Source organism: Motacilla alba, chromosome 2, assembly GCF_015832195.1.
Source record: "Motacilla alba alba isolate MOTALB_02 chromosome 2, Motacilla_alba_V1.0_pri, whole genome shotgun sequence".
NCBI lineage: Eukaryota > Metazoa > Chordata > Aves > Passeriformes > Motacillidae > Motacilla > Motacilla alba.
The window spans coordinates 33,174,317-33,188,914 of NC_052017.1; the positions used below are offsets into that span (position 1 = coordinate 33,174,317).

A 14,598-nucleotide genomic window follows, 5' to 3' on the forward strand; every position below is an offset into this window, starting at 1 on the left:
AGCATTATTCAATACAAACATTGAAATAACACAACTAAGGAGTATGTGGGGAAGAGAAACCAAGCTGATTATTATAAAGAAAAGATCACCACTTTTGGCTTAAAATACACAGTGGATAGAAAACTTTCAGGACTAACTATATTGCTGAGAGAATTTGTTGTTTTCCAGAAAACCTTGGACTTCAAAAGCAGAAATTATAGAGAATTTTCAACCACAGGAGGACAGGGCAGAAGCAGGTGCTCCATTTAGTATAAGTAGAGTTGGAGGAGAGCAGGCATATACAAATTTGTCATTTCTAAACAGCAGCAGTTACAGAAGACATCCCTGGGATGGCTTCCCTCTCACATGAGTATGTGAAACAAGTTCTCCAAGCTTAGGTGTACCCACAGTCAGGGTGCACTGTTTTCATCATGGAACAGTATTACTTCCATATGTCCAGAGATACCATAAGGCTTGATTCATCACAACCCCAAAATACAAAGACAGATCTGACATACACATGATGCTAAAGAAGCAGTTTACCTGAAAATTACATTTAACGGTATCATATATATTTCTTATCTACTCAGAGTTCCACAGTATGTTATATATCTTGTTTTAATCTACTGTTGTAAATCCATCCAGGATGTACCAGATGCAGAAGATGAGTAACATCCTAAGCTTCTCTGGACAAGAAGCCAGCAAGTCATCTAAGTTATGATCATCTCTTCACTTCCTGTACTTCCACACTGTGGAGGAATATGGACTGCCTTAACATAAGGAAATGTTCCTGTAATTTCTCTGACCTTCCACAAAGTGATTTATGTAGGAATTAGAACAGAACTTGGGACTTGAGTATGGCAGCTCCAAGTTTTATACAGTAAACTTCAAAGAGAAGCAGCAAAATGTACCCATTTCTCACCACTATTCTAGTCACATACTTCCTCTCCCCTCTCCAGGATGATCCACAACCTGATCTCTCCTGTACTAGTTTAAAGCTACTCAGAAAACAAAACTACTCCTTCACAAGCACTTCAGTGTAGACCTGTTCCATGCTTCAGCACCAGCTGATCCATCAAGAAACTTTAAAAGGAATTAAAGATAAATTCCAGAAAGAAAACCTCTTTGAAAAAATGTCTGGTCTAAAAGCACTTTAACTAATCAGTTACCCCAGAGGAAAAAAAAACCAAAACAAAACAAATTACATATTCCCATATTTTTTTTTCCTAATGAACTGAGCTATTTAGTATCACACATTGCAGACATTTATCTGTTCCCATTGAAAATACAAAAATTTAAAAAAAATTAAGAAACACTAAAACAAATAAACAAAAACTAAACAAAGAAAAATACAGAGTGGAAACCTACTTAACACCTGTTTTCTTAAGCTTCCATGTTGCTTGATAGCTTAAATGCCCATATTTGTTGCTCTGTTTTTTAAAGCTTGTGATGTTGAATTTGCTTGCACTGTACCCCAGAGGAATTATTTGCCTGCAGGAATGAACAAAAGCTACCAAACCAAAATATACAATTGATACAAATCACTCACAAATTGCTCTGCCAATACAGGTTACAAACTGACCGAAAAGGAAAGTCACACCTCAGTCTAGCTCTGTCCACTTCAACCAGCTCATACAGTTCAAAACTTAAGTGCCAGTTCACAGTCAAAAGCTAAATGCCATTGCAATTTCATTTTCATTTACAGTCCTTTTACAAAGAGAAAAACTAAGATTTATTTTGTATTTCATTGTTAAAACAGTTTATGGTCCTCTTCACTTCAATTATTATAAACAGACAACGCTGCAAGATTTTAACTGTTTTAAAGATTTTGGAACTATTTTCTTTAATGAAGGCTGGAACCACACAGATGGAATTTTTCAAGAACATTATAAATTTCTTGCCCAAAGCAAGTGCTGCGTTAAAGAGTGCTAAGCATAACAAATCATAGCACATTTTTTGTTTACAGGATTTTAATATTGCAAAAGTAAGTCACACTTAATAAAGATACTTAGGACAGAACTACCTCAATTTTTTGTCAGGGTGGACCAAGCAGATTCCCACAGAGGCACTCAAAGGCTATGTGCTGGGTCATTCTTCATCCTCTCCTCCAGCAGAAAACCAAAATGTTATCCAATCACATTATCAAGAAGTTAATCACTCCATCATGGACACATCAACTGATGAGCTGACACCATTCCAATGACAAGAATCAGAAAGTGGCAATGAGATAGGAGCATCTCCACGCACATGGCAGGGCCCATGGCCCAAGGAGAAAGCAGGCTGGTCTGGAGGCTGGACACACATCCATCATATGAGCAGGGACACTCCAAGGGATAAGCTGGCAGTCGTACTGCCACTCACACGAGAAGGCAACAGCAGCTCAGCAGAGCAATTCCTGCAGCCACCAGCCTTTTCCCTCCTCTGCCTCAAGGATCCAGAGAGCCAGCAGCCAGCTGCCAGCCAGAGAATTTGGGACAGCAGGCCAGAGAATTTTGGGAGATAGCTGCAAGCTAGGCACATTTATTACACACATACTGTCCAAAGGTGACCAATATTAAACAGACTGCCATGTATCTTTCAGCTTTACACAGGCTGGCATCAGAAAGCAATTAATTAATTTGATTTCAAAGTTGTCATGCAATTCATTAATAGGAAAAAGCCTGAAGACAAACTGCCAAGCAATAGCTGTCACTGCCTCTTCTCTTAAATAAAGAAATATTGGAGGATTTTGCTTTTGCTCTCCCCCGACTTCGCAACTATGTTTTAAAGTCTCTCTCCAGAGTTTGCTAAATTGCCTTTTAAATATATATACACTTAATCAGAAACAGAACACATGATGTAAAATAAAAGTGACTGAACTTCAAGATGTCTGAAAATACCACATTTATCCAGCCTAACAGGAAGGTGAGCATTGCTTTTAGTGCAAAGTCCTGGAAAGGACTGCCTTTAAAAACTGCTGAACCTTAAATCCCCAGAAGCAAGGTTATGTTGCTGTGTTGACACATGCAAAGTATCACGAAAAATGTTGACACTCAACTGTTTTATTAGTGATTTTAAAAGCAGAAGTATACACAAATTGCTAAGACTCCTCAAATGAAGTAAATCGATAAGGCATGTCTTTTAAAAATTAAAAAATAAAAATTTTAATGAAGTACAATATATGTATAGTTATACATCTATCTCTAATCTCAATGGATGAGTAGTTGAGCATCCTCTCTCTACATTAAAGAGGTGAGAAAAGATGAAGCTGTAACATATTAAGCATATAATGAAAAAAAACCACACCAGTACAAATCATGATCAAGTTACAAAGTGATTCCAAATGAACTATAATAAAAAATGTTAAGGATTAACCTAAAGATTTACACTGTATGCCACATTATGCTGTGTCTATTGTGGTTTGTTGACATATGATTATGAAAGAAACGTAAACCCAGTCAGATGAGAAAGATAGACTCCATGTTAATTGAAAAAGACAAACTAAGTGAATAATGAGTATATAAAAAATAGCCTATGCCATTTTTATCACCCATATATGACACTTATTCCCAAATTTATGGCAGAGACAATTGAACTATGTTTCAAATCACTGGAGGTTATTTCTTACCAGGAGTCCCTCTGTGCATTTTTTTCACCTCACTGTTTCTAATCTTACTCCATTACTATAGAAACACATACATACTACCAAAGCTGTAAATATATGTCTACTTAAAAGATGTCTACAATAATCCCCCTGGTTTATCTTGTACAGATGGATTCTTCAGCAAGAACTGGCATTTGTTAAAGCCTTGGAAACAATAGTTTTGAAAAACAGTAAAGTTTTAAACCAGAATGTGCTTTTAAATTTGAACCAATGAATAAAGAAGAGCCACACTGTACCCAGAAGGCTTTTTCTATGACAGGCATGTAAGGAGAAAGTCCAGGAACAGCTGACGTGGAAAATGAAAATGGACAGTTTGTTTTTTGGGGACTGGGGTAAATATAACCAGCATAGTCCAAAAATAAAGGTAAGCAACTCATGCAGTGGATCCAATGTCTTGTAGATTTCTTGCCTTGCCCTTTTCTGCAAGCTATTTCCAAGATGCAACTAAACAAGTAGGTAAACAGCATAACATTGAAGGAAAAAAAAAAAAAAAAAAGAGGAATCACACAGAAAAAGGTGATCTGGACAATATAACTAAGCATTTAAACAAACTGAATAATATCTGAGTAGAAATGATCCTTCGGGCAAGAACATTGGCCTCTAACAATCTATGCAACCAGCAAAAATTTGAGGGGACAAAAAAGATAAACATTCCACTTCACCAGACACCCACAAAAATATCACATAAACACAACAGAGGATGCCTTTTCAAAAGCAGAAAAGGCAGAGCAGGGATGGGCTAAATTCCACTGTCTCAAGCATCATCTGTAAGTGCAGGGACATGGGTGGAGAATGAAGAAGTTACATACACTACCATACACCTCCAAGGTGTAAAGAGGGAGATAAGAGAGTAACAAACTTACTTTCTCCTCCTACCAGGAGTTCAACTCATGACCAGAGGACCCTGTTTCTGTCTCCAGTGTTTCCCTCCTACCACTTGAACAAGTCAGAGAAGACAGGATGGGATTGTGCAATCCCAATAATCCTCTGCAATAAGTCTATTGCCACACTGACCTTTCCCCTTCAACTTTACAGAAATGGCTTCCTCCTGTTTCCTACTAATGCAGTTAGCCCTGAGCTCAAGCTGTGCTTCTGCCTGGAACATTTCAGCGCCACTGATATGCAACTATAATGACCCTGCCAGCATGTGTGACAGAATTTGTTTTTGTGTTAAAGATATAATATTGTTTAGGTTCAAAGTAAAGCACTCACAAGTCGGAAAATTTCCTGTGCAACTTTAATTCATCCCCTGGTGTGTTTATTCCCATTATCGCCATGTTTAACTACAGGAGCACTTAGTATGTTTTCCAGTAGGATCCCTACTTGTTCAGCATGGCGGGTGAACATACTCCAGCCATCAATCAAGGGTAAGCAAGGATAAGGAAATCCATATGATCGTTCCTCCACTTGCTGCAGAAGTTGGAAATCATAGGCAAGAAGGCCAAGAAAAGGAGGAAGAGCAAAAGAGCACAGTATTTATGAGATTTTGCACCTGTGAGGGCCTTTCTGCTACGTGAACACCAGACGAAAATACAGCACTTGTCGCTACCCATTAGCTGCATGTTCTCAACTCAACCTGATATAAAGAAGTGCCTGGCACTTGTAATGGCCACTAACAGACATCCAGCTCATATTATCTGGAGAAACCAGCACAGCATGGAGGCAGGTGAATTTAAATTCTAATTCTGTTCCACCATTGATTATTTTTTGCGACCCCAATCACATCTTGTTTATTATACTAATTTTACCGATGGGAAAACAATATTCCCTCATCTCAAAGAGGTGCTGTGATCGATAACTGTGAGCCATTAAAATAATACATTAAGAAGCACCCTCCAAGAAGAGCATGCAGAAATTAATAACTACCTACTAACTGTGGTCTTTGTATTGTGGAACAGTTTCTTGATGAATAGTAAAGATATTACAGAGCTCCCTTCCCTCCTCCATTACCATACATCTTCACTACAGGAATAGTTTGAGAAAAAAAAAAAAGAAAAAAAAATAAGAAGAAGCCTACATAAAAGATTGTGAGATCCTACTCACATCAGTGAAAGAACTGCTCATATAGTTTATTGGATTACAATTTACTGGATTACTCTCATTTCTAACTTTCACGCCCTTGCCTGATAATCTTAAAAAAGAAAGTTTAATACAAACTGTAAAAAGTAATGCCATTTTTTATTTTTTTAAATAAGCAGGTTATTTAATTTTAACATTGTATAACCTTACAAGGTTAACCTTGAGGGTAACAATTTAAAGTTGCAAACTATTAGTTACATGTAGTAATAAAGATCATTAGTAAATCACTCCATTGGCTTCTTAGCTTCAGTTCTATAGACAGCACAAAAAGAAACAAGAAAAGCTAAAGCTGTACATACTCTACAAACATTAGATACCTGTGTATAACTTAGGCTGCTGCTCACAGTGACTCTGAAAGTACATTACATCTTGAGGAAAAATAGGTGTTCTTGGTTTCACTTCAAAATACAAACTTCTGTGTCTCTCTTTCCATGGCAGACTGGATAAAGATGGGGAGAAGGAAGGAAGGACAAGCTACGTACATGAAGTACCATGACTGAAAAAGAAATCACAATCTCAAATGATCCCATCTGCATCACAGCTTTTCCCTCAAAAAAAAGCACTTAAAACATTGAAGAGTATCAAGGTGAGCTTCAGTCAGAGAAACTAGCACCTAAACAAACATATATGCCTTGCATCTGATCATGAGTTCCAGAATTCAGTATTGCCACAGAAAATACCAAGATGTAGAAAGGCTCTCTAAGGGTAATTATTTTTTCTAAATTATTAAGAATCTATTCCATCATATGAAACCATGAGAAGCTTTCCTTCTTTTTTTTTTTTTTTTTTCTGGTGGCCTTCCATGCAAATTTTAACTACAGATGGTATGATATGCAAGTAACATAGAAACTGCAGTTAGAAAACACTTCATACAGTTGGCAGAGGATGAGATGTGGTGAGAGCAATATGTTTCAAGCATTAGCTCTTTCAATCAAAGTGTAAAAAAAAATAACAGTCTGTAAAGGTGAGATGAACTGCACTTCTCTCTGGCAGGTGCCCAGCCATGTAATTGAGTGCTTGGCCTCAGAAGGAAGATTTCAAAAAACATGGGTAATTTGAATGGCAAAGTCAGAGCTACACAAGTTCCTGCAGCAGAAACAGAAGTTCTCAGAAGAGTCCCACTGAAATTAAAATGGTTTCAGGATACCAAACTTTTTGATAAAGATAGCAGAAAAGCCAACCTTTAAGTATACTATTTATTTTAATTAACAACAACAACCAAAAAAATTTAAATACGAGCTCTTTGAGGCAAAACATAGCCACTCGCATTCGGAATTCCGTACTAACACTATAACCTTTCACGGTGAGAAATTATCCCATTCCTACGCTCCAACGCGTCCTGCGAGCATGGACAGGCACGGTCAGAGGTGTGTGACTGATGTGACAATACCCCAGCAATTCCGCAACCCTTTCGTCCGCTCCATAGCTGTTCAGCGGGGAAGTTCATTACTTCTTTTCGGCTGATGCGGGCGGTCTGCCCTGCCAGCACACCCCGAGGGCAGAGACTTCCTCCGGATGGCTCTGCGGTCACCCGGCGGTCACACGCCCCGCACGCCTCTCCGCGGGAGCCCCCGAACACCTCACCCCGGCTGGTGCCCGCAGCCCCCGAACGCGCCCGGCCGGGGCGGGTGTCGGCTCCCGGGCGCGGACGGGGGCTGCGGGCGCCCAGGCGGGAGCGGGGCCCGGCCCGCTCCTTCCTCCCTGCGGGGAAGCGAGCCGGAGCGCTGCGGCTCCCCACGGACGGCCACCGGGGGAGGAAGTAGCCGGGGAGGAGGAACTGGGGGGACGAGGAGAACCCCCGAACCCCTGCACTGGAAGCGACCGCCCAGTGCCCACCGAGGAGCGCTCCGCCGCGGCTCCAGGGGCTGCTGCCCTCGCACGCCCCGGCTCCCCCGGCCCGTCACACCCCCACCGGCCCGCCCCCCTCGGCCTCACCTCCGCCCGCCCGCCCCCCGCGAAGGAAGCCCTCCCTCCTGCCCTCACCTGCCAAGAGGCTGCAGACGTCCCCGGGGACGCCGGGAGCGTCGGACATGGTGCGGGCGGCGGGGGCGGCCGGGGACACCCGGCGGGCGGGGCTCGGCAGCTCGCACCGCTCCGGCCCCGGGGCTGGAAGCGGAGGCCACGCCCCCGGCCGCGGCGGCACCGCCGCGAGCCGCGGAGGGGCGGGGTTTATCATCACCGGGGCGCGGCTTCCCGCCACGAAGGCGGTGCTTCGGCGCGCTGGGGGCGGGGTTTCGCTGCACTGGGCGGAGCTTCGTGCTTCGGGGGCGGGGCTTCCCGCCGGCTCGCTCCCCCCGCCCCTCAGCGCCGCGCTTGCGCTTCACGGCCTCTCCCCCCCCCATGTTTCTAGCCCGCCGTGAGGGCGCCGCCGCCCACGTGACCGCTGCCGGCGGCCATCCTGCGTGAGGGCACGGTCCGCCCCGCGCCAGAAACAAACGTGGCGCTCAGCGCCGCCTCCCTCCGCGCCTTCCGCCCCGAAGGGCCGGAGAAGTTGGCTGTTGGATAAGAATGCCCCAGCCCTCTCTCTGATTGACCCATTGGTTGTCCCGCCCACTAAGCCAGCGCCTGGCGTCCCCCCCTCCTCCCACAGGGGCGGGCGGGGCTGGGTCGGTGGGTGTGGCGTGTGGCGCTTTGGGGTTTTAATTTCTTCCAGACATCTTTCCATCTTTCTTTCAGAGCGCGGTGCCGACGTTGTCTCTGTCGGCTTTCTGTCATTACCATTGTCAGGGTTTAGGATGGCAGACAGCCACAGCCTACAGCTCAGCCTCGTGCCTGTGCCAGTGTCCCAAAATCAAGCAAAATCAAGCCGCGGAACGTGGGCAAATCGTTGAAGCAGTGGGAACAGGCCCGTTGGTATTGGTGTCTGTTAGCACAGGTGTGTGGGCAGCGGCAAAAAGAGATGCTGTTGCTCAGCAACACAGCTGGGCTGTTGGAAGGGCCAACTTCGCTGGAGTGTTGCTCATGAGGCAGCTTTTGTATGATTTTCCCACAAATCCCTAGTTGTGTGTATTTGGAACACATTGGTGATGTAATATATTTAGTGTAGAAACAGTCAAAGTAAACTCTTAGCATGTGTTTCTGTGCCCTGGATGGTTTTGGCTGTATCTGTGTTATTGCTGCAGAAAGTGTTTGTGTTAGAGCTGTGGTTATGTTAGCACATCTGTATATCATACCCGCATAGGAAAAACACCAATTAAAAGAAGTTCCATTTATGAAATTTCAGCTTTGTAATTACAAATTACAAATGTAATTTCAGTGTAATTACATTAATACTTGTGGCACAGCTGGCAGTATGGCTGTGACAGGTATTAAACAGTTTCCTACTTCTGCTTGGTGTAGCTGTGGCCGCTGAAGTCTGCAGTGTAGACATGGTGTTAGATTATATTGTTCTCTTGACCTCTCACATCTCTTTTAATCACATGGAGCAACTCATTTCAAATACATCTGTGTTTTCAAAGCATTGCATCTTTATTACCTGACTTTATGGCCAGCCTGGCTGAAGCTCAAGCAGTGAACTAATTGACCTGTATAATGTTGTGTTATGGTTTTTATGTGGGTTATCTAATTTCAATTCAACTATAATAAACATGCACAGGCATCTGGGTGCATATGTGTATAAATAGATCATGCCTCTTTATTTGTATAAATACCTACTACTCATCTGGTACAAGAATATGTTTGATTAATTTTTCTGTGGTTGGCAAGGAAGGCTCTTTGGGCTTATGTTAAATTACACATTTCAGATGTGCAGTCTTGGGAAGCTGCCATAAGGAATAAGAAAATGGCTTGTAGTCTAATTTGCTTGCCCTTTTTCAGGTTAATCATAATCCTACTTTTCTTGTGTTGACTTTATGGCACCATCCATTTCTGTTCCAGAAATGTGTCACTTGAACTCTGTTGTAGTCTTTGTTTTGAGATCACTCTCCTGATAATTTATTCCATATGTTTACCATTTGTGTAGACTTTTCCTGTGTTTCAGAGCATAAGATGGGAAAAAGTAACTTACCTTTATTATTTCCCATCCCCCATACTCCAGTAATTCCGGAGTCATTCTTTTTCTACTTACTTTTTTGTGTTAAAGACCTCCTTGTTTGCAGTGAAGACCAGCCCGTCAAACAGCCATCAAGATTTGTGACCCAGGCCTATTTTAAGCCTTGTTAAGTTCCAGATTTACTCATAGTTCCCTAATTTTTAAATCTACCACTAATAGGAAGCATAATTCAAAACAGACTCCTTCCTGAAACAAGTCTGGCTTCAGTGCTGTTTCAGCCTGGTTTCTGAGGATTCCACAGCTTGTGCCTCATCGAAACCAGACACACCACTTGCCTAATAAGGCCCATGGATCAGGGGTTCTTGATGTGTGGGAAGCAACGCAACAGGGAACACACAGAAATTTATTGTTCTTCTGTGTGAGGAGAGCTACGAAAACGGGGAATTCAGGAGGAGTAGCCTACCTGGATCTGCAGAGAGCCTACAGCAATGCAGCTGCGGGAAGAATGAACTTTCCCATTCAGGAGCAGCATCGCTACTGCCTTGCCTCCCTGAAGAAATGTGACATATCTGGTTTACTGGGAAATCCAGCATTTTTCCCCGAAAAGTTCCACGCTTCTGCAGCCATGCTTTTAAAATTTAGATTTTAGGAGATGAATGAAACAGGACCTGATGCAGCTGCTCCTTGTTCTGTACATGTCCTTTAATAGAAAATTAATTGGATTACAGTGCATGCTCCCTGCACTGATCCCTGCACTATTTCACACAGGCAGCAGCGGCCTTGTTGGGGATACTCTGTGTTCTCATCTCTTGGCTGTCTGTCTTCTTTTGCTGGACTCCAAACAAAACAGCTAGTCAATAGTAAGAATATTTATATTTTTTAATTATTTAATTACATTGAACAGTAGTTGGCAAAGATTTCTGGTATGCACATAGGGCTGTTAAATGGAAGGAGCACTGACTTGCTTTGCAGAATTGCTTTCTTTATATGCACAAAAACTGTGTTTTAAAAATCAGGAAATTATTTTATTGAATGACAGTGCTCTAAACATGGCACCCCTGTGTGCTTTTTGACTGCGGTTGCTGCACTGAAGAAAAGCAGAGGCTTTTTCATGCCTCTAAGAGTGGAAAAACAGATTCAAACCCTTTTTCCTCTGGCAAAACATCATTAATGTTTTCTTAGGATTTGCTGCTACTATTCAAGTTTAAATTACTTCCTCACAGGGAGAGATGCATTCAGGACATCACAACAGTTGCTTTGAGAGTAAGTTTACACATTAACTTTGAAACATAAAGAAAACCTAATACTTCATGTATCAACTCATTATGATTTTGTGTATCTTCTTCTATTCAGAATACATCTCCATGAAAGATTCCTAATTTGCTGTCCTCTTACAGGCATTTTATAAAGAAGCAAAAAACTTGAGGCATTCAAATATTGTTTGCTCAGCTGAGTTGCATTGACTGTACTATGTTAGAATGTGGAAACATGGCCTTGCATTTAGAATTCAGCCCATCAAACATAATCCGAACACAATCTTCAATTTATGGGATGATCACAAATGGGACTAAAATGTACTCAGCAAGACTGTAAAAATTTTGAACACTAGGTGTGTGTGTTTCTTTATTTGTATGCTGAAAAATTGCCACAGCGACATTGTTTTCTGCAGTTTGGAGGCTTTGGTGTCACTGTTTTGTGTTCTAAGACTGATGAACTTTGCTTCGTGAAGGCAACCTACCATTTATGGAGTACTTCCCAGGTCGATACTGTCTTGCTCTCAGTGTTACCTGTTCTTATTTTATGACCTCAGTTCGAGTAATTCCCAAATCCTAGGTTTAAAAGCACATCTCAAGAAACACAAGTCACTCCCTTCCATCTTCATGTTTTCCCAGCTGTACAACCACAGAAAGGTGCTGAACTGAAAAACTCTTAAGAAATGTCCCCTAGATAATTTTCTATATGCCATATTGTAACTACCCATTCAGCCTTCAGAGCTGTTGGGTTTGATGCTGAACTGTTCAGCTTTCCAAATACGGAGCAACAAAGGCATAGCTTTTCATTTTGTACTTGACTATTTTCCAGCAATGCCTAATTTTTACCTAAGAATTACCTCTGCAAAGAAAGATTGGTGTTTCTGCTATCAAAACTATAGGATAAATAATATAATTTTGAATTATGTTTTCAAAGCATTACATGTGGGAAATATTTTTGCATAAGAATTTTTTTACCTGAGCATCCATTAGATTGTATAGGATTGTGCATTATTTGAGATTTTATTAGACAAAAACTATTCTGTGTCTCATCAAGTTCAGTGTCTTATTTCAAAAAAAATTATTAAGAAAGCTCTTATCAGATAAAGGCTTCAGAGTTTCAATAAGATCCTGTTTAGAAGTGATTTTCCAGCTGGATTGATTCAAATGGAACATCCTGAAAGTTAGTTTTGGCACAGGTATGAGATTTCAGTCAACATTTTTTCTCATAAAAATCTATGAAAGCAAGCCAAAGATAACTCCCCAAGTGTTACAGAAGAAGACTTCTGCTGCTTATCATGCAAATGGTGCCAATGAAGTCTGGAGACAACCAGATAAATAAGAGTTGTGAGATTTCAGCTCGTACTAAATCCATTTGTTCTTGTTTGTATCTCATCCTTTGTTCTTCAACATCTGAAATTCTGAAGAAGTGAAGACTGTTCCTCTGCCCATTTCTCCTCTTCAAGATGTATGGAGATGTCCTGATGGGTCTTTCTGCAGATGAGTATGGTTCTAGAAGTGGGGAGGGAAGCTCTGTTTGACTGGAGTTAATAATTAGATCTTGCGTAAACTTTTCTTAACCCCCCAATACAATCTTGATATCTAATGAATATTTTGGAACCGTGAAGATTCCTAATAACACTGTTGTGATTAAACATGCTAAAACATCATCTTGCATTCTCCAGAAGTAAAATGTAAACCTCATCATTCTTTGAGAGGTAGATTAAATAATGAGGAGCTATGTAACCTGTGATCTAAATTTAGTGTTCTTTCTAGTTATTTTTGCCTCTTATTGACTATGGTATAATGCACTGAGTCCTATTTTAAACAAATTATACCATAGGTAATGGAATTAATGAAGAGTACTTTTCCCTGCATTTCTGTATGGAGAGCTATATCCTTTTCCTATTGCAGTGGAATGGGTTCTATCTGATCACTTCTAGTCCTGTGCCATAAGGCACTCACCATCAGAGCCACTGCCCTGATTTTTCTTCTCCATGCCTCTTTCTCCATCACTGAGAAAGGGAGAGCGCTTTTTGGGTGTTTTTGTGGCCAGTTTGGAGGGATTTCTTTGTCTTTTGGCCTGTCAGGAAACTTCTGCTCATTGACCGCCCTGCAAGCCAAACAGAACAGGTACCCACAGAGCCCAGGTGACTCTTCTGCAGTGGTATCATTAGCCTGGCTCTCCATTCTTCATCCAGCAGCTGATTTTCAAGAAATTTTTAAGAATCTAGTATTTGAAGACTGTATCTACCAGATACAGCAATCAGATTTTAGGGAGAAATCAATAGGTGGACAGATGTCCTTATGTAATCAAGGAAGAATTGTTACTTTGGACACATGGAGGTAAATTTGACGATAATTAGCAGTCGCCTTGGGGCACAGGCAGCTTAAGTGTGCCTGTCTGTGTTTTGTGAGTATCAGGGCAATCCCCTTTTTAAATTTCTCTCTTCTGTATATTGTAGAAGGAACAGTAACAAAAAAGGAGGTGAGGAATGGGGTTTCAAGAGTTGCAAAGCTTTTCTGTGTAATGCTATATTTCCCTTCGCAGGGGAAATAAAGCAGTTTTAAAGTGGAATTGAATCATAATCAGAGTAAAATCTGAATAAAATTTGTGCATTAAGCTACAGAATATAGGCTCACAGCCTCTGAACTGCCAGTCTTCACAAAGAAATAATGAACTTTCTGAACAAGTGGCATTTCTCAGATATACACCAAGCCTTCAAATAAATTAGTGAAGTGGTAAGCTAAGAGTTAAAAAAGAAGTTGTGTTATTCTTATTTTTAAGAAGTCAAAGTGCACTTTAGAAGAGTGATTCCATCAGCCTAAAAAATGAATATGTGACAGATTGTTGTTTAACTAACAAGAAGAGCTAAATGTTGCATCATATGCATAGGCATTAGCTCTCTATTTTTTAAAACAGCTCAAATGAATTTTTGTCTTAATGTGCTTAGCCCAGTGTTTTTCCTTGTGGTACTCATAGCTTTTTTTTTTCTTTCCCTACTCTTGTGATTGCCACAAAAAGTAAAAAATCTGAAAAATGTCAGAAAATCTAAAATTAGATATTTTTAATTAGATAAATTAAAAATTAGATATTAAAATTAGATATTTTTAATTGTCTGAATTCAGCATTGTTTCTGGGAAACAGATTAAAATCTTCAGATTTCATGTAGAAAGGACTGGTCCAAGTGAGGCAGATAGATAGGCTTTTTCTTGCCATGCAAACTTATTTTCTCTACAAGATGAACATCATCAATTACCTTCTTTAAAGTGATACATAGATATGTAAAATATCATGCCAAATAAGAAGCATTGGTTGTCTCCACTAGAAATGGCATTTGATTTCATTTTATTTAAGTGCTCAACTGATAAGCTTCACCTCGATGGATTTCGTTTACGCTGTGAACTATTATTTTGTAAAATAGAGAACCTTGAAAAACTCCTGATGCAAATACACTTTATAAATAAAGTGTCTTCTGGGATATCACATGACTTACAGTGAGAATACCCAATTAATAAAATAGCTTTTCTCAGCAAGTATTTCTACAGTAATGTCTGTAAAGTACAGTGTGCCTGGCTAAAAGTATTCCAGGACAATCACAGCAATATGCTAAAGAGGACAAGCAGACTTCAAGCCAATATTGTCTCACTTTTTT

General features: G+C 40.8%; 1 protein-coding gene across 1 annotated transcript in view; it reads right to left on the minus strand.

Annotated features, from left to right (window-relative positions):
- Positions 1–8,020, minus strand: part of SKAP2 (src kinase associated phosphoprotein 2) — a 118,277-nt gene extending 110,257 nt beyond the window's left edge. The window contains exon 1 of the mRNA XM_038124620.1: positions 7,685–8,020. Coding sequence (XP_037980548.1) covers positions 7,685–7,877 — 193 coding nt within the window. The 5' untranslated portion in view covers positions 7,878–8,020. The remainder of the gene's footprint in view (positions 1–7,684) is intronic.
- Between the last annotated feature and the right edge of the window lie 6,578 nt (positions 8,021–14,598).